Below are 25000 nucleotides of genomic sequence, written 5' to 3' on the forward strand. Positions count from 1 at the left end.
TTTCAGAGCTAAACAATGTACTCTTCAGCCGAGGAACTTATGTCTTTCGTTTTCTAATTTTGTTCTTAGACTAATATTAGACTAATATTAAAGTAAACATTTACATTATTCATCTGTTGGTTAGGAAGCCTTCTTTGTTGGGTTTTTGACCCAAGATCCGTCTCTTATCTGGAACACTGCTAAAAACACTAAAATCTGTTTTGTAGATACTTTACAGAGGTGCCAACCTATGGAGATCTAAAATCTTGAGATTTTTTCCATCCTGTTTCCCCACCCCTCCCCCTTCGATCAACCTACCGACTCCCCCTCCCCTCCCCTCCCCTCCCCTCCTCTCCCCCCCCCCAAAAAAATGCACGCACCCATCCCCCAGCAGCTCCTTCAAAAATATTCTGCTGCCATCGTGAATTTGAGGGAAAACGGTACTTATGTCAATAATTTTTATTGGTTAATCGGAGATCCAATCAAACAATCGGTTATACATGTACAGTGTATGGCTATGACAGCTAAAGGAAGCCATTTTGTTTAGTTCTATTAACATGTGTTTAAAACTCAGAGATGAAGAAATGCATTAAGAAACAATTAAACGAGTTTGAAAAAATCGATTTATTTTTCAACTTGGGGATGCAATTTGAGTCTAGAATGGAGAAACGTCTGTGAAAGGTTCAGAGTCGTTTTTATCCGGGAGACTAAATGACCCGTACAGGAGACCAGGAGATTCGTTCCGTATCTGGGAGACTCTCGGATAATCCGGGAGAGTTGGCACGTATGACTTTATCACATGCCCTTTGCACTCAGTTTGTCCCTGAATTTGTGTACGCTACATGTACATCCTCAAAACAATAAGTTGCATGGCAGGTTTTGTTGCTAAACTAAAGATCTTGTTTGGATTGGTAAGCTTGATGAAACCCTTAATGTGCAATAATAAAATCTGACAGGTGGAAAAAAGCTTGAGTGCAATATGCCACTGCATGCAAAAAAGAAGCAAAGCAGAATTTTGCACTGTACCATCCAGAAGAAATGGTTCTAGAAACCTTTAATTTATTGCTATTAGATGTTGAAGTATAAAACCTGTTTGTTCATCTTCAGCACTCTAAACTAGGAAATTTAAAGCATGATGCTAAAACCAGTACAAGTAACTTCTTCCCCTGTTCCTTCATTTTCATTTTCATGTTTTGTACATTGTGATTTTGTTTTGGCCATACTTGCCAAAAATCTGGTTTGCATGTCTTTTTTGCACTGTGCAGAGTTCATAAATTTAGTTCTGCTTAATACGCATCTGTATATGAAAAGCACTATTCATAGAAAACAGCAAGCTTGCACACTGGTGTATCATTGTTTACCGTAGCTTGTGAAATAAGCTTGTATGACTGTGCATTCACCTTTTTCACCCGAATCCTGTCAACAATCACATTTTATTCACTCACCTAATTGAAAACTGATCATCTCATTAAAATCATGCACATGCACAAGTACTACACTGTATTAGCGAATTGATTTACAGAGGAACAAACATGCGTAAAGGGATACCATGATGATTATTGTAACCAACCTGTGATGTAAATTACACTTGAGATAAATATTGCCTTTCTGATAACATGAGTTACTACAATGTAAGGTTTCTTTACCTTCCTTGGAACATGCAAGGCCCCCAGACCCACCCCCAATAACAATAAGGTCATAATCTTGAGAATCTGAAAAGTAGAAAAAGAATTAGCGTGACTGACTGTCAGATTCATTCTAATGGTGTGCTCAGAATTAAGGCAAGGAAAAAGACCGGCTGTCTACTTTCTGTGCAAGTTCAAAAGTCATAATAATTGGATTATTATGTTCCATTAATTTTATGATCGAACCCTTCCACCCCACCATATGGAAGATAATTATTCAAATGTGCCAACCACAGAAACAAAAGACCCTATGTTTCAACAGCCAAGGAGGCTCTGTTTGGCATATTAATGATAATAGGTGACGTCAATGATATCTTCTGCAGTTCAACTTGGCTACAGTGTATAGAGGACACCCATAAGAACACAAGTGGTAGGAATCTTCACTGGCAACAGCAAAATATAAAGGAGGCAGGAAAGGCTTTTTAAAGGGTTCTGATAAAAAATCCGAGGGGTCGGAATCATAGACTACGTGTACATACTCATGCTTCTATACCCCGGGTGAAGACTCCCTGTTTAGAGAAGTTTGTATATACCGAAACGTTTCGAAATGAGCCCTTAATTTTTACGCAGAATCAAATATCTGAATAGCATAATTGGAAAGAGAAGCATGTCTCCTTCTCATCGTACCGTAGTACATTCGACGAGTTGTAACCTCTCAAAACTTCTTTCCTACCTTTTGAGGAACTCAAGGTACGAGATCGAGAGGCAAGAAGCTTGCCCGTTGTCAAATGACCTCTGATGTGTCTAAGACGAACTGAATGCCTTAGAAAACTCATGAACGTTGATTGTGCTGTGTGGACCTCACTAAAATACCTCAAAGCATAAACTATGCTCAAAGATACAAGCAAATGTCATGTCTCTTCTACGACCAGAAATGTTCCAGGCGACTTCAGACTTAATATATATGCCGGGTTACTAAGCTTGTCTCGTTCCCAGTCGCAAATGCAGCTCAATAACATCGTAGATCAGTAGGAAAAAACCAAAGTTAGTAGATAGTATAGATTAAAGTTCTGCTGCTGTGTTTTGTGTTAGGTTCCATTTAATACTAAACACTTAATGATTGGTCCCAAGGACTCATGTTTCCTCGAGGCGCAGCCGAGGGAAACATTGAGATTCGAGGGAAACAAAATGAACTGTTTCCCGAGGGACCAGTCATTAAGTGATTTGTTATATAGCACAAAAAGAAAAATGTGCAATGGCAACAACAATGGCGGTCGTCGGTCAACATTCACGGGTAACAGTGCACTTTTACCTTCTGACGTCATAGATTTTGCACTGTTGCTCTTTTGGCAACCTTTTGGCAGGAAACAGTTTTATTTAACAATTATTCCATGAGCGCGCGTTGGATATGAGATGGTAAATAGCCAACGAGGCGCGTAGCGCTGAGTTGGCTATAACCAGTCTCATATCCAACAAGCGCGAATGGAATAATTGTTTCATTAAATTCCTTTAAACTCCAAAAGTTTAGAAAGTACGAAATGCGAGCGAAAAAAGCGAGCAAATCATCCGAGCGAAATCGAAAAAACTTGATGAGAACCGATGCGATGTCGTGTAACACCTTGTGGTCAGACAGACGCAGGCTCGTCACAAAAACATTTCTTACCTTTTCGCGTACTTCTAAACGTCGGAATTTAACCCAGCTGTCCAGAAAAACTTTTTTTTTTTGCTTTCTTCAGAGAGAAATTTGGCTTTCCGGCGAAAAAACTTTTGGCTTTGCAACACTTAGATCAATCATTTACCATATAAAGTCAAACTAAGGTATATGAGCTGATAACCGAGATTGAGTGAACCAATCAGAGCACGAGAATTGCCTTATCCGAGGTTGAGAATTTAATAATGTTAGATATCATGTAACCTCGAAGTAACCAATGACAGCGCGCGCTGCTGGTTGAAAAAAATCAGTTTTATAACAAATTAAGTTGTGTCCATTGCTTTCTGAAGCAATCCAGCGGAACGGGCGCTAATATTATGTTCATCCAAAACAGGAACCATTCTCGTCACCAGAGCCTCGGATCGACCCAAGGATCTGGGAAACTCTGGGGTCGAGAATGAACAGGAACCAGAAAACTCTGGTTCCAGTTGAATAACTGCGCGTGCGTGAAAGGTCTTCTGACCCTGCGTGGAAAGTCAAACCGCTTTTGGAAACTCCTCTGTGTAGCAGTCATGCCTTAGGCTTTGAGTCTTTCGAAGCCATTAGAAATCCCTTCTGCATGTAACCGGTCAGTTATCTATATCCTTACCTCACAACATTCGCAGTGTTTAATAGTTTCTTCCGGTGGTTTCCCATTCCATGTCCGGTAGTTTGATGCCAATATTTGAGGGTTTTTTTCACTTACTTTTTAAAGAGAATTTGAGTGAGCTCCAGTCTTGCCTGGGAAACTGATTCTTGGGTTCCAGAGACACTGGAAACGGCATTTTTGAGTGTTCTATTTAAAAAAAATGTCCTCGCCCCCAGACCCCCCTAGGATGTACTTGGACGGTTAGGGGAACTTCAAAACAAGCGCGGGCGTCTTGCGTTAGTACTCTGCGGTTTCCCTATGCAATCTCTTGCTCTATCAGGGACTGATATCCCCTCGCTTAGACGCCGAAACCACTATGCATTGAAATCGTTTTTCTAATTTCGTGTGTTCAGCGCGTTAACAAACAAACAACGTTAGCTCTACACATTGCGTAGATTTTATTCATCGTACAAATTTCGCATGAACAATAGAAGACAAGCTTGAGAGTACATTGATTGATTGATTGATTCATTCATTTATTCATTCATTCATTCCTTTCGTTTTTCCTTCCCTGCTTACTTTCTTCCTTGCGGCTCCCCTCCATCCTCTTTCACTTTACATTCACATTCCGCATTAGTTCGTTCCTTACTTCATTCCTTTCCGTACTTATGTTTCTTAATTTTAATTATGGATTCATTTATTAAAAACTGGCTTTGTCGTTAATGGTTTTCTGATTCATCTTTCGGAACTTGATTATTTATCACTCTGTTCTAAAAAGCCTGAATTTTTCAGGCTTCTTTACGCAATTGCAAAAATTGCGTTCATAACTGCGACGATCATAGCTTTACTTGATTCATATATGATGCATTTCATATATCATTTCTTCGACAATTCACATTGTTCTTTTAATGCAGAGTTAGTAGAGGGAGAGGGAGACTGCTTATGAAAGCCGGTGCACTTCAAAGGGAAAACTTTCACAAGTCACGTGATCTTGACCGTGCACAACCAAAGACCAGCATTGTGGTCACATCATGGATAGTAGTAAAATTGTGCGAATCTTTCAAGATTTCCCGCCCACAGACTGGCTTTTTTACCAATACATTTATTGAAAAGTTCTTTAACGTGATGCCAGGCGACAACTGCTCTGTCTTTGGCTGTGGATCTTACAGAAGAGCTGCAGGAATCGGAATAGGCCATTTTACAGATGTTTGCTCAGTGACCAACGTAGCCTGTGATTGGCTGCGAGGCTGCCGGTGATCTTGTATTGATACAGAGCTCACTGCTTTTATCATGTATATTGTGTTGTTGTAATTCAAATTAGCCTAGATTAACATTTAAAAAAACATAAAGGTTTGTATCAAAGCAGGGCCACCGGCAGCCTCGCTTTATTCTTATGCCAGGTAACTTAGCTACAACTTATACCTGATTTGTAAGTAATGTTAAGTTAATTTACGCGAGCATTGCACTGTTTAAGATCAATAATTACTGCAGCAACTGCGTGCATACCGCGTAAAAGACCGGAAAATGGACGGAGTCATGTCCAGGAAATCTCACTAGTGTATACAATCGAGATAAAATGTTCTGTGCGTTTATAACCTTGATCGAAAGGTTTGCAGTAGTTCCGGCCCTCCCCTGCTGGACAAAAAACGTAAATTAACAGCCTCGCTTTCCGTTTACCATATTGTTGGCCGCGTCGTACGGAAACTCAATTCCTTTCTTGAAGAAATCCGTGAGACTCTTGGTGCAACTACAGCACGCATTAAATGGAGACACAATGACGTATAACATTGCGCCTATAAACCCCACAGGGAGGGCAATGATGAAGAGAATGATAAGCCAGATAACGCTCCAACAGAGACTGCACAATGCGTCCACAACTTTTGCCATTCTGGGTTTGATCGAAACTCACTCTGCAAAGGAGCGGAAATGTATGGAATAAAAATGTCAATGGTGTAAGTTTAACGGGGTCGAGGATATGTCCAGGTTTGCACCTAATTAGATGCACGCGGATTTCAATAAGCGTAATGAAGTGTCCCTTTGCTCTTTTCGCCAACTTCAACATCACTTGTGTCTCAGAATACAGACAATTTATGTCACAAAGTGTCCCCCAAATGCTGCTCTTTAAGGAAAGATTAACTGCTGCATTTACCCAAAGCTGAAAATAACGCTAACCTTTACCCTTACCTTATTGTTGAAAATAGGTAGGAAATGCTTAGACTTAAGGGGACACTTTGTGTTGGATGTCAAAATTGGGTGTGCATCTAATTAGGTGCAAACCTGGACATAAGTGGGGTCGAGAGGTGAAGTTTCCACACGGGTAAAGCACAAATAATGCTATCCTGGCTGCCTCGCCACAACGAGTCCAAACGACTTGAACTAATTTAAGAAATTAACGGAAACCGACTCCCGTTTCTATATATAACTTCCCCTACAAACGCTCTGTTTTTTTCTCTTTATTTTCTCTTGCTTGCTTCCAATGACTCGGTCCAGGCCGCTTTCGACATTTTTGTAAAAAATTGAACCACCTGCTATAGATGTGCATAAAGAGCAAGGTATTACGCGAGGGGAAGCCTTCTTGACTGGCACAGAAAAACAGGCGAAAGTGGAGATAAATACAATGCACACAACCATAAATCACGGATCAATTTAGTTGTTACGTTACTAGAAGTTGAACAAAACTCATCGCCTTTGAAGTGGTTAACCACCGGGACGTTCAGAAACCAGGACGTAAAATTACCATAACACGAACACAGATATGTAACGTCGTAACTAAAAGTTTTAACGACCTGTTGTTTTTGAGAGACAGGTTGAGGGAATGAAAACGCGGTCATGTGTCAGAGCAGTAAGGACGCAAAATAATTAATCAGCCACAGCCCCAGGAAAGTTGTGTCTATGAAGATATTACATTTATACTTACTCGCTTTGGCTACTTCCCTTCTATGTTCTGACCTGTGAAAGCTGGAGACTTATGTCTCTTATGTGGAGGAGATCATTGTAAATTGTTAATGGATTGATTGATTTCAATTTAGGTAATATAGAACTTTGACAGTCTACCTGCTGTTTCGAGCTCGATGTTACCTTCATCACTGTGAACGTTCCAAAGGTAATATGAAAAAAGTAAACATACGAAAAGAAAAGAGTCAAAATTGCAAAACTAGTTAAGCTTACACATTTTTCAGAAATCATCATATTTATACGATGCAGACTTCGGGGCTACAGAGTGTAGCCCACAATCCATTATTGATTACAACCAGCCGTTGAGTATCCTAACACACTCACATCAAGTCCTAGGACATATCCTCTTTCAGAAGCTTCTGTCTCGCGACATCGTGGCAGAAATCTGTCAGACTGTCAGCCCACAAAATCAAACGAAATTTGACGAAAACTTGAGCCTCCAAGAGAAGAGTGGGATATAAGTGTTTCATTTGCACGATTCGTTAGAGAGAATCTGGACAAACTAAGAGAGTTTTTACATTTACACAACAATCAAAATTTTCATTTGATAGGTAGTAAACAGTAGCTGTCAGAGCACCCGTTTTTTGGTGCAGGGACGCTGGTAAAAGTAAAGGGTCATGACTTTGATCCCTGCTGAGAAAGTGCAGCTGGCACAGAGTTGGAACGCGTGGATAAGAGTTGTGGGAGGGGTGGGAAAGAAGAATGAAAAAAACCTCGTATTTTCACCTCTCCCCTTCCCCACCACCACCATCACGTTGAAAACGTTGTGTTCTCCCTTGAATTAACATTTGCGGCTCTTCCCAGCCCTCTCTCAACATCACATCCAAGATGGCGGCGCAGCCGATTCGCTTGCGCTTCTTCAACAATATATACGCCTGTTCTGCAGACTTAAACAGTACGTATCTCCCCTTTCCTGCGAAATATTAAAAGATTCCCCAAATGCAACAAAGTCGTGCTCAGGTGGTTTAAACCAGAATTTTAATTTTGCTTTTTTGTAACTAAGGTCCCAAATCCCAATAAGTAACATTTTTTTTGTAGTCACGCCCCTTATTCATCAGTTATTTGATTATAAGTAATCGACTTCTAGATCGAAGAAAATAACTGGTGTACATTATTAATTAAAGCTGCAAATATGTACATTATTAAGTAAAAACTTACTACTATATCTTAAATACAACTCGACCCGTCTTGCTTGTATGGGCAGCTGCACTTTACCAACCTCGTTCCCAGGGCTTTTCAGGTCGATTCGTCAATCTTTACTCGATCGACACTCGACCCACACGCGACCGATATGTTCATGGGCTGTAGAATAAGAGCCGACCACTGGTCTACCGAACCCATCGACCGTCAATCAATCCACCCAACATTTCACCGTCATATTTCAGACGCTTATTCGACTTTCTGTCTTTAGCCAACCAATACATATCTGTAATCTGTCACTTGATGTTCATATTTAGGTTAATGTTGAAGCGACTATCGACTGATACAGGACGACATTTGGTCGATGTGCCACCGGTACTTGACCGATAAGCTACCGATACATCGGTCGACATCAATGGAAGCTGGACCTATTTTTCGGTTGGCCGGCGGTCAATGTGTCGGTCGAGTATCGGTCGAATGTCGATTGAGTCTCAACCGACATACCGGTCGATATGTCGATCGAGGTACCCTATAAGATACACGATCCAGACAACTTGGTTATCAGAGGTTTCTCAAACGTATCATGTTTTTCAAAGGTATGCATATGATTGAAGGCATGAGTTCATTACTAGTTAATAAATTAATGAGTATTTTTAACAACCACTACCTCTATCCACACAGAATGGAGTTGAACGTTCCCGTATAAACAAAAAAAGTGGGAACGAGTTTAAATGTGTTTAAAATGTTCAAATTACATCATTATATTTAAAATGTTCAAATTACATCATATTTAAAATGTTTGCCCCGGCACCGTCCAAAAGATTGTCCACAACGTTCGGTAGTAGTTAATTAGCTAAGTTTGCAAGGATGTCTTTTTCTAGTAACCGGTTTGTCACTATAACCTATGGGGTAACTCAGTACTACATAATGCCTCTCAATTGCAAATTTACCCATCGGGTTTTTTTTTTTTTTTTTCATTTACAATACCTTAACGTCACTGTTGTGTTTAGTAATAGGGAGCTTAAGCACGCGCGTTTTTGAGACGCGGACGGTAACCGGAAGTGCGTTGTTTTCCCTTTTAACTTGTCTTCATACAACCACGTTTACATTGTTAAGTATCTTTTCTCCGTAAGAAATGATTACTATAAAAGTCTGGGAGACGCCACTGTCCTGGCACGCGAAATGTGGCACGCGAAATGTTCTCTTCCGGTTGCCGTCCGCGTCTCAAAAACGCACGTGCTTAAGCTCCCTAGTTACTAAGGAAATATTTGCTCACGTCATTGTTTGAATTTTTTTCATTAGCATGTGAGTTTGCTCACGGAAGACATTTGTGCTATTTACAAATGGATTTCAAAAGTAAAAGAACTTGTTAAAGTTAGTGAAATCTCCAGTTGTAAGCCTTTTAGATTTGACAACGAGCCATCCCGTTATTAGCCATCAAAGACTGAACAATTCTTGGCTGGCAAAAGCGCTAATGTCGCCAACGATCTCATTCACTTTGTAAAATTTCGAAGTGATTTTCAAAGCATCGTTGCTCCGAGATTATTTGGTATATTTTGTTCAAATTTTCAGAGATAGCTAATTGTGCAATGCATTTTCAAAATTCAGTGCCTTATACTCGGCTGAGTGATTAGAAAAACGATAGCCTTGTGTAACTGTGGCAAAAATGCAAACAATTGAAAGGTTTCCTACTTAGATTTAGCAATGAACGTTTTTAAGAAGATCTTTCTCATAACGGGTTTCACGATTGCGGGCGCGCCTGCTGACATCATCCTTCAGTTCCCTGCTGATGATATCATTTTGACAAACTTACGACACGCCTTTGACCAAGCATTTAACACCAGCCCCGTTTTCTTGGCTGAAAGCGAAGTTTGGTACCATACTAACTGAATGGTGGGAAAACATGGAATCATGGGATAAGGAAAAAAAGAACACCTTCTTATCTTACTGGATAGCCATATTGCCATATGTAGAGAAGAAAATGCGGGAGTTCGTAGGTCTTATTGCCAATATTTGGCTCGTCTACCTTGCACATGTAGTCAGAGAATACTGGCTTGTGCATGTTTCACACTGAACACGGCAGCACCAAATAAACTTACACTTGCATTTGATCTGTTTGGATTGTTCCACCGTTTTGTGTTTAAGTCTGCAAGTTTCGCATAGACCTCGGCATTTGCTCGTGGAGGCTTCGTCACTTCGGCAGGTCCTTCCCAGCATCCCAGGCGAGCCTACAGTATCATTTCGCAGACAGTAGTTTGGAGAGGGTTCGAGATAAACAAGCCTTTTGTACTTGTTAGAGATATCTCTCAACTGTCTGTTTATGTTTTCCTTAAGTTTTTTGTTTATGTAAGAAACCCTCGCTGCATCGTTGTAATTCTCCTTCAGCATTGATCCAACTTTATCAAAAGCACCCAGCTCCTTCCAGCAAGTTTTCAGGGTGCAAGTTGATGTTACACCATGACATTTACATTCTCTCTTTGTGGTGGAGCGTAAAATCTGTGATGGAAAAAAGAAACAAATATTTCAAACTTTCTGAAACAGAAACGGTCCTAAAAGATACATCAACTTGGTTGATACGATTAGTTGCCAGTCCTCTGGCTGAAATTTGATCCATTCTTTCGAGAAGGTAACCTAAAACTGGAAGAAATCTTACTGGAATAATATTCCAAGTCATTCTACAAGGAAATTGTGTACCATCACTGCGGGAGTAAATTTGGTATGAATCTATTGTCGTGCGTGTGTTCTCTTCTTCCACATAACCTCAAGTTTGGGTAATTCACATCGTTGTCAGGACGACGTTCTCGTAGACTTCGTCGTCGTGCATGTTCCAGATCCCAAAATTTTCAAGTTAGCGGCGCCCAGAAAAATTAAAATAAATAATTAAATTAACAAGGGATTCCGAAGTTCTTTTGTTTTGGATAAGGGCACATCTTTTGAAACACTTTAAACAAAATCGACTGCGAACATGTTTTCTGTGGTTTCTTTTAAAATTTTAATTTTTTTTTTTACAATTGGAGTGGTGGTTCTCTTTAAGAAGATTTGAAAAACGCAGTTGTTGTCGTATAGGATTATACATTGCAAGCTGTACGTGCCGAGATATATATTTTTAACGCAGTTCTTTTTTTTACCAATTTACACTATTTCAACTCATGATTCAAATTCTATGACAGTTTGGAAATAAGAAGTCCCAAAATTTGTGGGTAATCGCAGCGTGAGTCAACTGTCGGCAACAGTTGGTTCCCGACAGTTGGTGGAGACTGGGTTTTCTTGGAGTGTAATTTCTATTCTGAAGCGATGCCTGCGTTTAAAATCGTTGCAAGAGTTTTTCGCGCCATGAACAACGCTCACAACATTCGGGCCAAAAGTTCGCAGTTTTTTAAAATCACTTTCAAGGAAACGCGGAGTTTTCGCAATCATCACGGTATACCCATTTTAAAACAGAATTGTGCCTTAGATCACACAATACAGATTTTAAGCGGAATAAATTTTTTCGAGTAAGTAAAAAATACAAGACACAAGGAAAAAGGATGAAAAAGTAGCCCTGTGATTATTATGGAATTTTCGAACTCTCAAATCTTGATGAGGGGGCGCTCCTAATCGCGTGATTTGTCCCCACGAAAAAGAGTGCAAAGGTTCAATTATATTTTGCCCTTTCGCTGGCGGTAGCAAAATAATCCGACGGATAGTCACAGAAACCTAAAGGAACTTAACTAGTCTCCAAATCTAAAGGGCCGAATAATCTCTCAAAGGTTTTAGGTAGAGTCCTCCAATTATTTGTTTGAATTTCATTTTTGAGTCATAATTATGGCAGATACATTATATGGTTTAGATTTAAGATTCTCTTGTGAGGGTATCTTGGGACCAGGTACAGAAAAATGGGTACCAAAGCCCTCATCTCACAAAAACTCTTTCGTTTTATTGCGAAACGTTCCTCAGAGCTCTACTTTTATATCCATGAAAAACAGCCAAAAACGAGAATTTAAATTAAAAGATACCCTTCTTCCAGCTTCATTGTTATGTAGGTTGAAAGCTCCTCTGGCGTCATCTTCATTTTCCAGTCTATCGATAAAGCGCCGGGTCACCTTTTCTCCATATTTAATATTATCGCTGCATCCACCCCATTGCCAATCATCATTGGGTTTGTGTGTTTTCTTGATGATTGCGCAAGTACATCCGGGTATCTTTCCCTTCTTGCATTCTGTCGTGATTTGGTGCGTGATGGCTGCCGCGCTAATGGCGTGGACGTACGCAGTTTCTCGAGTAGCTATCAAAAAAAAAAAGAAAGGAAACTTGAGGGGTTGTGTTACGGCAGTGCAGCTCATTTTGTGTACTTTTACCAATTACTCAGTGGCACCTACTCGCTACGCAACTAAACTTAACCTAGAAATTACTTTCAAACAGCACAAATGTGGGCGGGTTTCAGTTGGGATGATCCGAAAAACGATCATTGATCCAAGATCGCTCAAATAATGATACATTAAAGGAACCGAAGAATCCCTTCCCAGAGTGGATCCATCAGTTCCTCTGATGCACCGTGATCCTAGTGATCTTGGATCAATGATCTTTTTTCGGATCATCCCAAAGAAACACCCTGTACAAATCAAAGCTTCCAGCCAAAAAATTTCTGATCTGGTGAGCACAGGTATACTAAGTCCCAAACAACAGAGATAAACTATTGCGTCCTTTTGTATTTGCTATTTTATTGAAACCTTCCTTCATTGTTTAAGCGAGTCTGTTATTTTTACATGTACGTTTCGCTTGATTCGCCAGTTGCCAGTTTTCAGTCGCTGAATTTGGCTAAATTTCGTGACATGCTCTATTTTTTCGCTTCCCCACAATTTATGTCTAAACTTGGGTTCAATATTCCCATCGCATAGACGGTATGATCTCAGAAGTTCTTTTAGTAGTATTTGGAATTACGACGAGAATATTTTGAAGTTTAATGAATTACGGGCCTGGGTTATAGTGAAGCGACTTGCTGCCGAAATGGAAGACTTTTAACAACTTTCACCCGGAAGACCAAGCTTTCTGCAAAATGGTTTACGGTCGTCTCGCCACCACAAACACGCACCGACGACACTCACTCAGTCATCTCGTCATCACAACGTTATCATCAGGCGTCAAAGGACAAGGTACACTCAGTGGTGCGTTGACCGATAGTGAAACATTCTCAGTGATGGCAAGACGCCTAGAACTCTTATCAACATAATATACAATCTCTGGTGAATTCTTCTAAAGTATTCAGGAATTTCAATTTAACTTGCTACCGCTATATCCCAATATCTATTCAGTCACAGGTTCAGCCAATACACTCGTCGATTAGCACTGCTACTCGCATGTATTGTATATATTGTAACCAATGGGATACCATTATTTCTGCCAGTCTAATGAGTCGTTCTCAAAATTTGATGGGTTATCAGACAGCATAAGAAATATCAAAATTAGCACGCGAACAATATTCATCCTTGAGTTCTGTCAAATTATTTTATGTGTTCTGCTGAACTCAGTCAAAAAGCTGTCCTGTTGTTGGTCGTGAAAACTGCTGGACTTTTGGTGAGTTGTATTCAGCCATTTTGGAGTACAAACGCGGCAAACTTAACATGGGATCCTCATAACTTGTAAAATCGCAATACTCACAAACAAATAAGCTAATAGAGAAAACTTAAAATAGCACCGGAAATAAAGCTGCAGCTGTCAAACAGCAAGTGTAAATACACGAGACTTGAATCATCGAGCTAAGCAGCAACTTAGGTTAGGCAGCTGCGTAGAAAGCCTGGGAAGAAACGAGAAAAGCTGAACTGGGATCGATTGAGTTGCACTGATCGATCGCAATCACACTCTTCGAGCCCTAATCAAGCTTTAGCCTGCCCAAGCCGAGGCTTTCTCCTCCGAACTGCGTTTCTGCCTTAGTGCGACGACCGTCAACTTTTCATATATTTTAAATGTCATTTGTTCGTTCACCTCTTGTAGCAAGTGTAAAATTTCACCAGATTCACAGTCGACGTAAACGGGATTAGTGTAATATTTGTTTTCCCTTTGCACGCTAATTAAGTTGCCATAACTGTTATGATCAAGTATTGTTTGACTTCTGCAGTGAAATCATCAACAAAGCTATTTTACGGCAATCAACAAAAGGACAAAAGACCACAAGCAAATTTATCGACTGCACTTTGATGTTCCGCTTGTGTGGGAAGTGGAATTCGAAAGAAGCCTCCAATTCATTTTTGACGCCCTATCGCAAAACAGACTCAACTTTTTATCCTATAAACTTAGATGTCTTAAATGCTTTAGACATGTTTAGCTTTGCTTTTAGATAGAGATCATTTGTACACAATATCAATGCAGTGTTGACGAACAATAAAGGCTCTTTTGAAAAAAGTCCAAAACTGATGAAAATATTAAATGACACATGGCGCATTTGCTTCTTGCTGAAAAGGGGACGGAATTAATTGAAGTGGCGCCACAAATTTTACCCCAAATGTTTAATACCTCATTTTTTCATATTAATATGCTGCACCTCTGGATGGACTTGATTAATTAAAGTCTTTTTACGACTTTGCTAATATCAACTTAGCGGCACGCAATGGTTACATCAAAGCATAAAAGAGACTAAAATAACACAAAAAGAAATCAAAAGAGCTGCCAACTAAATAATGGAAATGACGCGAATTGGTACCGTCCAGGAAATTCTAGTAGGAATGAAATTGCTTTAACACACTGAAATATGCAACTGTCTGCGATTTAGAGAAATTTAACCATTAATTAATTGACGTGTATTCGTATACTTAAGAGGGGGTAAGCGAAGTTGCAAGATCACCATCAAAATTCTTTTTCGAAAATTCCTCTAACTGCTGATAGCTCAGTACATAAAGGTCAACAACTCGATTCGGCGTTCACGCGGCAAAAAATAGGCATTTTAAAAATGCTTTTGAATTTCTCAGCGTTAAAACAAACTTACCATAAGGAAGTGTCGTTTTCAAAAATATTGGGAGTTGTTTATGTACATTTTTGTAGCGAAGCGAACAATTCCAGATTTCATTTTTGAATTGTTTTTGGCATTCTTGCAGCCCAAGATGGCTTCCTGTCTTAATGATGTTTGACAACAATTGGTATGTCTGAAAAGAAAACATAACAAATAATAGTAAATTCTTGCGCATAAAGGGGCGATCACCTTTAACAATTATTGAATTTGCCAACAACAGGTGTCAGTTACACAAGCTGGAGAAAAATTTGTGAAATATTTCCAAAGCGCTTAGAATTTGTTTTTTTTTTTACAGCGTTACGGCACAGGCTTTTGCGAACTACAAGCTCTCAATTTTGGTCTTCGATTCGTACAAGGCTACGCGCTTTTGGCTTTATTAATGGCTTGATTTGAGAGAAAAACCTGTGTGCAGAGCGCTTCCTTCTAAAGTACGTGTCATGTAAAGAAAACAACAATTTCCCAGATATTTCGGCATTGTCATATTGTCTTATTTTCAAGCGATATTGTCTTTATGACAAGATTTAGTCTGAGAAAGTTTTAAAATGGAACACATCTTTAGTGGTACAGGTAGCAATTTTGAGGGTGCTATCGTCCGCTTGCTTTAAAGAAAGCGACTGTTGGAGCAAGACCCTCGCAAACGTGATGCTCTTAAGTTAAGTAGCTAAACCGGATTTAAGGACTTATACCTCTTGTCCAAGAATTCCATCAGACCTGTTGAGAGAATGAGAGTTCGGCGTTAAGGAGACCACAACGCCATTGTTAGGAAAATGATTCGTAGTACCACCTAAATGAGCTCTCCCAAGTGCAATATAAGACATTTCATAAAACCACAAAATGATTTGATTTTTTAATGGTCGACTAAATGGACTCATCCAGAAACGCTGTAAGACTTGTTTACTTGGGGAATTAAAATGGGAAATGGCCTAAAAACCGCTTCCTATAGTATTATAAAATACATGTTTAATCACAGTAATGATTACATAGAACAGTTTGCGTGAACGTTAAAAATCGTCAATGTTTTTACACCCTTCAGTGTAAGGAAATCAGTTGTCTAGGATCTTACGCACTCAAAATTAACCGCAGTCATGTTTGGAATATGAGTGCAGTATCTTGCCTTGTTTTATGCGACTTGAGTTACATAATTCGGTGCCCATTTTAAACAGAGCCATTCAGTTGTTTCGTGTGTGCGTTAGCCCGCAGAAAGTAAAAGAAAAGTGAAATTCTTATTTTCCGGATAAATATCCCTTCATTTCGTTTTCAAGTGTTCATATTTTTATCTCCTTCATTGCAACAGGGAGAGTGCACTATTTCAAATTTTTCAGGCCCATCAGTATAGCGGAACAATAATGTTACGTCAACCTGAAGCGTAGCGAGGCCCCGCTTTCTCGAGTCTTCAGTTTAGCTCAATGGCAGAACATCCGAACTACCAAACGAAAGGTCACAGGCTCGACTCCCACAAAGGAGGCCTCGAATTATTTTCCGGGTGTCCTGGTGTCACCAGAAGAATAAGAATATATCTCTTCATTTCATTCACTTAGATTAAAATTTTCGTTCTCGTTCTTTCTATATCAGTTTTCGTTTCACATGGTTGCATAACAAACAAACGTAGATAGATAAAATTAACTTTCAAACTAAAGGTGATATTGAAGAGCTCTTCAAGCAATTGCAGTGTCAGTCGACAGTGTCACACTGGAAAAGACAAGACGCACTTTGCACTGACCAAACACACGCTCAATAACTTTTCCTTTAGATAAGTGAAATACTATTTGTTGAATAATCTAATATAAGGCAAATCTCGTATGGTCACTAACTCATTCAGCATATAAAATTAACTTACTTGACTTGGGCTAATCCACAGTCTATCAAACCCAACGAGACTATCACCAGAATCATGGTAAGAAAATTCATGCTTGGATGTGACAAGCTCCGGCGGACGGTCTGTGTAGATTTAGATGAAAAAATGCCGCTTTAAGCCTTGTGTCGTCCTTTTACGAAGCTGGCTAAAACAAACAAAGTCATTAGCAAAACAATCTTTTGTGCAAAATCCACATTAAGTGGCTGAAGGTGTGAAATGGCGGCAGCGCTTGATGGATCACGGCTTTAAAGTCATAATAGCAATGATATCTCATTAGGATTCTAATCTCCATATATCTAAGCATTGATATGGTGTCCTTTGTCATAAGCTCGAAATGCCTAAGGCAACATTCCGGTTTTTGGTTTAAAATTCGCTGATAATTCTTTTGCACAGAATTTTTTGCGCATTTTAAAAGTTTTTTTTTTTTGACGTCATGAAAGTATTTCAATAAAAAGAAGCACTTTGCCGAGTCTGTATTGGAGAATACCTTATAATTGACCGACAGTTTTTGGTTTCCAGTGTTTTAACCAAAGTTGTTTTAACCGGAAGTCTATCCGAAGACTGAAACAATGCATTTTTGTGTTATAAAGAATTTTATCAAAAAAACCGCAAAGAAAACACCTCGTAACCTACGAGAAGACATCACATTAGGAATTGGCCGAACTCAGGAGACCCTTGGTTAGAGGTCGGTGTTAAGATCATACCAGTGCTCATTTTATTGCTATAATAATAATAATAATAATAATAATAATAATAATAATAATAATAATAATAATAATAATAATAATAATAATAATAATAATAATAATAATTACTGACTGCGATGCAGACTTGAAGACAAACGGACAGAAACAGTGACTTTGAACGGAAAAAATACCAAAATTGAACAAAACTTTACCTTAGCCTTCATTTCACTGTTCTTCTCCGACTAACGAAAATGCAGAAATCGAATAAAACGACGGGCAGCCAAGAGTCCACTTCAGTAGAAAAGCGATTATGGTTTTTAATTAGGAAACGCTTTTGTTTACAGCACTAATCAACAATAATTTTCTGACATGGACGGACGCGGGGTTACCTACAAGGGGCTAGATCAGAACGGAAATTGAAAGGAAAAAACGAAAAACCAAACAAACAAACACCAACAACATCAACTACAGACTCCAATGGAATATTATTTAGTCGTGTTTGGAGTTCTTGATCTGAAAGCAAAATCAGACGTGGGTCAAGCCTAGCGGATCGTTAACATTGCTGATTGCGAAATAAGTTTAGGTCACGTCCAGGCGGCAAAGGTGGGAATTAGGTACAGCAAAAATCTTAAACGTTTCCGTGGATACGTGCCTTTGCAACTTGCCCCGAAGGGGATAGAGTATTTATCTTCGAACTCTTGGACTTTGGTCAAATTTTTTTCCCTGATTGGCGACTGGAAGTTTCAACATGGTGGGTCCAAGTTCATGCAGCCGTGATTTTGAAGATGCATTCCATGGTTTTCGGCTGACAGAATACAGAACCCACAAACATTAAGTAAACAGCAAACCTCTTGTTAGTTTCCCGTTATATGATTAGAAGTTGGCTTTGTTCCACAAGTATCAATTTAGAAATATCCGCTTTGATAAAAATCCGTAGAAATGAGCCGAAACTATCCAACAAGTAAGTAGTTTTTAGACAGGCTATTTTCTGGTACCGTTAACCGCAGGGAAACAATTAATTTGCAAATATTCAACTTGCTTACGTTTGGGTGTTCTAGATATTAATAGCATGATTTCGCACCGAACAACGAAGCCCTAGTTTCAACTTTGAAGTCGTACCGGAATTTGACAGACTCAACCTTTGCAATGAATGATACAAGCTCTTTAAGTGTGCCTTCGTTTTTAGCCATATTGCCAGTGAAATATAGGTCACTAATATACACTACTTTTTAATTAACTAGTACATTAGCATACAAGCCGCTTCAATTCGAACAAACACGTACAATACATCGCCATTTAATATGGTAAATTGAGAGAATCGTGGATGATTAAAAGTTCTTCGTTTAATACGCTATTTTTCTCTATTGTAGAAAAAACCAAAATGCTATTTCTGGGAATTTCGCAAGAGGAATCGATTGGAACGAAAATTTAAGTAATGAAAGCTATGGAATTTCGACATTTCAAGAAAACCTTTTGAAACCAAGTAATGGATTTTTGTTGAAACTGGACGGGACCGGAAATTTTCTACCTTTTGAATTGGTCCAATCGCACTCGAGCCTAGTTCTGCTTTCTCTAAAGATCCTGGCTTGCAAATAAAATAGCGGCACTCAGCTTGAGCAATGACAGGCCCCGTACACACGTATATATATCCCGATATTTTCGAAAACGGACACTTTTTCCGTCACCGTATATAAGAAAATCTTCGTCCACAAGGAAACGTTTTCGAATCGTATTTGCCCGTCCACATGGATACGCGAAAACGACCATGCGTGCACGTGCCCAAGGTATCTCGAACCTCTGATGACATCCCGGCTTTTCAACACGGTACGTTTGTCAAAAAAATCTACTCTCTGGAGAGCTTCTTCAAAAACTGTTGTTTTCGGTGATCGAAAACACCGTATTCTTGTGTTTGACAGGCAAAAACGGAGGAAAACAAACTCCCCGTTTTCGAAAATATCCGGATACGTATAGATAGTCAGAAAATTGTGTTCTATTCGAAAATTAAATTTAAAACGTTCAACAAAACAAGGTTTAAGATCGAACGGGGTGAATCCAAAACAAAGTTAATTTGACAATCATTAATAATATACGTACTGAAGCCAGAACTGTACGTGCTTGCATATATTTCCTAAGAGTCAACTAACGAAACTCAAGTACCTAATCTACATACGAAACAGGAAAAAGTCTAAAGGGCGGCAACACTCACGGATCCTGAGACGACCACAAGCCCTTCGAAAAAGACAATATTTTCTTTTGTTATCACGTGCGCTCGGAATCGAGTCACTTTTTTTTTCTTTTTCTCTCATATTTTGCCTAAAAGTAAGCAAGGAACAAGGTAACCAAGTTCTTATTCTGCAGAAACGTGACATTCGAAAAAATTCATTGACTTGGCTTTGCTTTGGCTTTGGCCGTTTTACCTTGTCAACTCGGATTCCTGACGATCGACAACGTTGGCTGCGGAGGAAGTCGAGTTAAATTGTTTTAAGAACATATCTGAAGTAAATAACAATCACCTTATCAACAGGAACTGGCGATCGTATCGAGTGTATTTGCCGGATTTCGAGTGCTTTCAACAGAACTCTGAGAACTAGGTACTGTTTCTGTTGTTTAGGGTAGACTTTCACATACCGGACTAACATGGCGGGGTACAAAAGAATCATTGTTATTCCAATTAGGACTTGCTAATTAGGTATAATTTTTATGTTTGCTTTGTTCTTTTGTTTTATGGAAATTAAATATTTCGGATCCGGTATATGAAAGTCAACGTTCGTTTTATCTAACGACTGGCCGGAGTTGAAACGACTGTTGCTATATCTGCTATCGGCTTTCCGTAAAGGTCAGACACTAAGTCTGCTTTAACTTGCAAATGTCTTTCGATTTGGATCAGGATGAGGTTAAGGGAATGATATTTGTCGTGCCGAAACTTTAGGAAGGCACGTTTTCAATTGCCAACTCTTGTTAAACAGCTGCACAGAGTCTGATTTCTGGTCAGCAAGTTTTTTTATTCTAGCAACCTTGGTGGGCAGGATATTTTTTTCCCGCCTAAATGCTCTGCAGGATATTTTTTTTCTCTCCTCATTTCTCTGCATTATTTTTTTTCCTGAAAAAGGTGTCGTGTTTACATTTACAGAATGTATTTACATTTACATTGTGGTTATTGCAGTAACAGTTCTAATATGGAGCTGCAAACTTAAAATGTTGTAAGCTATACAAAATCCTTGTTGTATAGCTACATGTCTTCGGAACGTCATTCTTTAGAATCATTTAATGTTACCTAATAACAATATTCTCATGTTATAAAGTGATACTCCACAGGTAGATTTGAAAATGTTTAGCTTCTTAATTTTAAAAAATAGCTAAAAATAGCAAAAAGCAGTTCAGCAATCTCATAGCATGGTAATTACTGCTACAATCATTAGTTACAATTTAAAAGTGGACTGAAATCTCCAAAACAAATGTGAAAGCAGAATTAAAGTTAGTTGATCATGGTCTAATTTGTTATATGTTGTCTTATATTATATAAGACATTGCAAAAACCTTATATTTCAATAGAAAGTAATTACATGAAAATGCTTCAGCTGGAAATATTAAAAATGAACAAATTATTTTTCTTTGTCTAATAAAACTGCTTGTGATAAGCTAACGAGTTTGGATACAGTGCGAGCCAGCAAGCCAGAAATCCCTGATCCCAATAACCGCAAGCTAACTGCAATGCTAACTAGGCTAATCAATGTGTAATTTAGGCTAACCGTAATAGCTTGCATGACTCCTATGACTTGGAGCCATGTGAACCAAGCAAGCAAGAAATCCCTTATCCCATTACAAGGGCAAACCGCAAGCTACCTAAGCTAACTGTAGGCCAACCGGTTTGACGTTTAGGCTAACCAGAGTGTTATTTAGGCCAATCAATGCGTTATTTTAATAGGCTAACCAGAGTGGCTCGCTATCTTGCAGATTATCAAGAATTTTTTTTTCTATTTCATTTGTGCTGCATGCAATTTTTTTCTCCTAACAAGCGCTTGCAGGACTACTTTTTTCAAAATCACCCCCCCCCCTCCCCCCCCCCTCAAGAGTTCATTTAAAGAAACATTCTTGTTTTAACTGAAGCGCTTTAGTAACAGTTGTAAAAATGTAATACTCTGGATACATAGTCTCGGACATTTATCGAGGAGGAACTAGTTATTCCAGTTTATACTTGCTTTGTCCAATGTACTCAAGAATGAAAAGAAGGGAATAGGCAAGCGTTTACGGTCAGGACAGCTACCGAATGGAACGGACAGTACTGATTCAGTCATCAGGAAGAAAGAACCACTTGCCAGTTTTATAAGGTCAGTTTATACAGGAATTACGTGATCAGAAAGCCATACTCTTCTCAATTAAGATATGACTTGGGTGCGTTCTGAGGCTTCTTGAGCGGTTTGGAGTTTCAGTTTATTGGTGTCGTTTTACACGAAATTGTGTCATCTTCATGTGTATTTTTTGAAGTTTTACTGGTGTCGTTAAACATGAAATTGTGCGATCTCAATGTGTATTTGTAATTGCTGATATATATATTTTCAACTTTTAATTTTGTTATATAGATAGCGATAGATTTGTATTACTGATTTTGATTTTAGGGGTGCAATCAGTTATATTGCAATGAGTACTACACAGTCGAATGTTACCCTCTGTAAGTGAAGCATTTACTGTTTGTTTGTTTTTTTTTTTAAGTGTGCTAGCAACCAACCGTTAAATCGTCGAAGTTCCATTCACACTTATCCATGAAAATTTGAAACCTGCCCACTACATGGAGTGAAACGCTATCTTGTACCTTGCTAAACATAGAGTCCAAAGGTAGTAACGTCATGTTAACGTGAAGCTGAAAAACTCAAATCCCGGGAAGTGAAACAAAGGAGTCAGCACGGTATTAAAAATGGCGTCGCTCTCTATTATGTCGCTTTTTTCCTTCTTCGCAGAAGAAAAGAAATCGATTTAAAAAGGAGAGAATCACTGCAAGTCTGGTCATGTGAGTCTTAAGCTTATCAGCAGCCGAGGGAGTCAACTGCTTGGAAAAATCGCTCGCGAAATGCGACTGTTCCCAGGATATGATGAGTTTCAATTAGTTTTTTTGACAAACTTATTCCCAAGACATCTCTTCTTCCCCGGTTCCGTCCACTCGTATGTTAATCGATTCAAGTGTTTCTAAACACTTATATCTAGCTCTTAGCAGTCTTAAATTAGTCCTTAAAACACATTTCCTACGCTTTTCAAGTGCGGAAAGCATAATACAGCCAACGCAAACTTGCATCTTGCTAAACGTCGGCCACCGAGTAAGTTTTCTCGTCGGTTGTTGATTGAATCGTTTAGCTAGTGATTCAAAAGAACGAAGGCATCGACAGAAAGGGGAACGTATGACTCACCCGGGAATATTTTATTGCGTTCTTGGAATGAACTTCCGGTTTTTGGAAATTTACAGAACATGTATATCTCTTGCATTTGCTCATTAAACTTTTTTAAGGGCGGGTTATCTTCACGAAATTTAACTTAGGTTGCGGTTTCAACATTCACTTTAGCTCTAGCATCTTTTGAAGTGGGTTGCTTTATGTAGATGTGGTTTTTTATCATGGTTTTCCGTTATCTTCTCGAAATTGTTTTTCACGATCAATAATCGTGTGTATACTTGGATTGTCACAAATGAATAAAAAACTAATTTCCTTTTTTTTGAAATTGAACTAAACTCTTTTTAAATTACCGATTCATTCTTTTTTGGCGTTCTGGTTCTCTACACTTATTGCTGATACGTGCCTATAACTGCTGTCGAATACAAGATGCTGTCTTAAATTCTGTTGCCACTGCGTTGACAAGGCCCATCACCAAAGTCGTTGATTTGCAGTAGCAAAGTCTGATTTCGAAACCCCAACTTCACTCTTGTCATCTATCAACCCACTTGATACAGTATGAATATATTAACGGGTGCTCTCCTTCGTAGCTCGCTTCAGTGTGTACATGCATATACATGTATGTGAACGGACGGATCCTTCACATTCACAGTAGTGTACGGCCTCACTCAGTTGATTTCTGTGCCGTTCACCAGTTGAAACGAATAAAATAATTCACCTTCAAGCAACGCAAGCGCCAATATTCTTTGAAACTCGCTGTTCTCCAACGGTCGTTACTTCCGTCCAGTTGTGAGCGTTTACTCAGACGTTACGGTCAATCTTTTTCAGCTCACCACTGAGGTAGAGTCCACGGATTTTTCTGTTTCATTCTTGAAATGCCAATGCTTTATTTTCTATGAATGACATTGATTAGACTCCTCACGGAAATTATGTATAAGTACGTGATCTTATGCACCGGCACGCGCCATGACAAACACGGCATGCGTACATAAGATGTTCGACCAGATATTTTCGATGGGGGGGGGGGGGGGGGTACTTTAGGAATTTCTGGGTGGGGATGTGCCCTGGCACCCTGAAATCCTTAGCCTATACCAGAGCTAGTTTCAGCTGGATTTTGCTACCCTATACTAGAGTACTGACTCCCCAAATCACTCCTATCCTAGAGTAGCTGTTTTCCAGAAACTGAGATCACTAGCACAGTCTAAAACAAACCCAAAACATTATACCACAATCAGGATTTATTTATACTTGTCCAGCAATGCCAAGCACGTACGTACGCATTATCAAGACAATAAATTGTTTAATTTTAACCAGTATTAATACCACCGATTTCCGTCTGAATCCCGATTTTTGACAGTTAATAATATCAGTAGCGTTTTATGATAGTCTATCTACGCTGTTGAGGCTGAGTCGTGAAAATTTAAACTTGCCGATTTCATTTTTGTATATTTTTGAGTAGCAATTCCTGGTTTCCTTAGTCTGGATTAAATCTTCAACCAACTGGTCAGTTTCGTGAAAAATGATACCCTATTCTAGACCCATACGCTCTGATTTATATACCCTATGCTAGAGTAAACTGCTTGAAAACCATACCCTTCACAGCGGCACATACCTATATAGCGTTGGTCGGGTTTGAAACTCGATCACAGCATAGTTAATCTAGGAACTGGTTATGAAACCCTGGGATTTCAAAAGCAGGAACAATACAGTCGCAATTAGATGTTGAACCGACCGTGACCCTGCACAATCTTTTGTTTTTGGTTCGCAAGTTAATTTCGAATAAATTAGTCGAAGCTTTTGATTGGTTATCCTGCCGAAAAAAGCGTGTTTTTGTCGGGTTTTGTGCAGGGTCAAGGCCAAAAAAGCGAACAAAAACATGAAACAAAGAAACTTGTCGAGTTTCATAACCAGCCTACATCTATTAACTATGATCACAGTAACAGTGTAAGAGAGATTTATAACATGCCGTTTCGAGTGTTAGCCCTTCTTTATAGCGAATCGAGGAATTGTCGGTTGTATATGGTTCAATTGTATGGGAGAGGGAGGAGTTTTGCCATTGATGGAACCTTGATAACATGAACACAAGAAATAAATTAATTGATAGGAAAGCGTTCATTGATT

The 25000-nt window shown here is 39.1% G+C and overlaps 2 protein-coding genes across 4 annotated transcripts in view; both read right to left on the bottom strand.

The window, feature by feature from the left end:
- Window positions 1–2545, bottom strand: part of LOC138003787 (thioredoxin reductase 2, mitochondrial-like) — a 33296-nt gene extending 30751 nt beyond the window's left edge. Inside the window, exons 1-2 of the mRNA XM_068850016.1 lie at window positions 2338–2545; window positions 1626–1691 (exon numbers count right to left, since the gene is read on the bottom strand). Of these exons, the coding sequence (XP_068706117.1) occupies window positions 1626–1691; window positions 2338–2440 (169 nt within the window). The 5' untranslated portion in view covers window positions 2441–2545. The remainder of the gene's footprint in view (window positions 1–1625; window positions 1692–2337) is intronic.
- A 5254-nt stretch (window positions 2546–7799) lies between these two features.
- The window catches only part of LOC138003788 (protein Wnt-8b-like), a 26491-nt gene continuing 9290 nt past the window's right edge, over window positions 7800–25000 (bottom strand). Inside the window, exons 1-6 of one of the 3 annotated variants that reach the window (XM_068850018.1) lie at window positions 17714–17824; window positions 16798–16960; window positions 15647–15671; window positions 14937–15093; window positions 11974–12242; window positions 7800–10474 (exon numbers count right to left, since the gene is read on the bottom strand). In XM_068850018.1, the coding sequence (XP_068706119.1) occupies window positions 10001–10474; window positions 11974–12242; window positions 14937–15093; window positions 15647–15671; window positions 16798–16868 (996 nt within the window). In that variant the 5' untranslated portion in view covers window positions 16869–16960; window positions 17714–17824 and the 3' untranslated portion in view covers window positions 7800–10000. Of the gene's footprint in view, window positions 10475–11973; window positions 12243–14936; window positions 15094–15646; window positions 15672–16797; window positions 16961–17713; window positions 17825–25000 lie in introns of those variants that run through there. The other 2 variants (XM_068850017.1, XM_068850019.1) reach the window with 2 other exon arrangements.

This window comes from Montipora foliosa, chromosome 5, assembly GCF_036669935.1.
Source record: "Montipora foliosa isolate CH-2021 chromosome 5, ASM3666993v2, whole genome shotgun sequence".
In the NCBI taxonomy this organism is placed as follows: Eukaryota; Metazoa; Cnidaria; class Anthozoa; order Scleractinia; family Acroporidae; genus Montipora; species Montipora foliosa.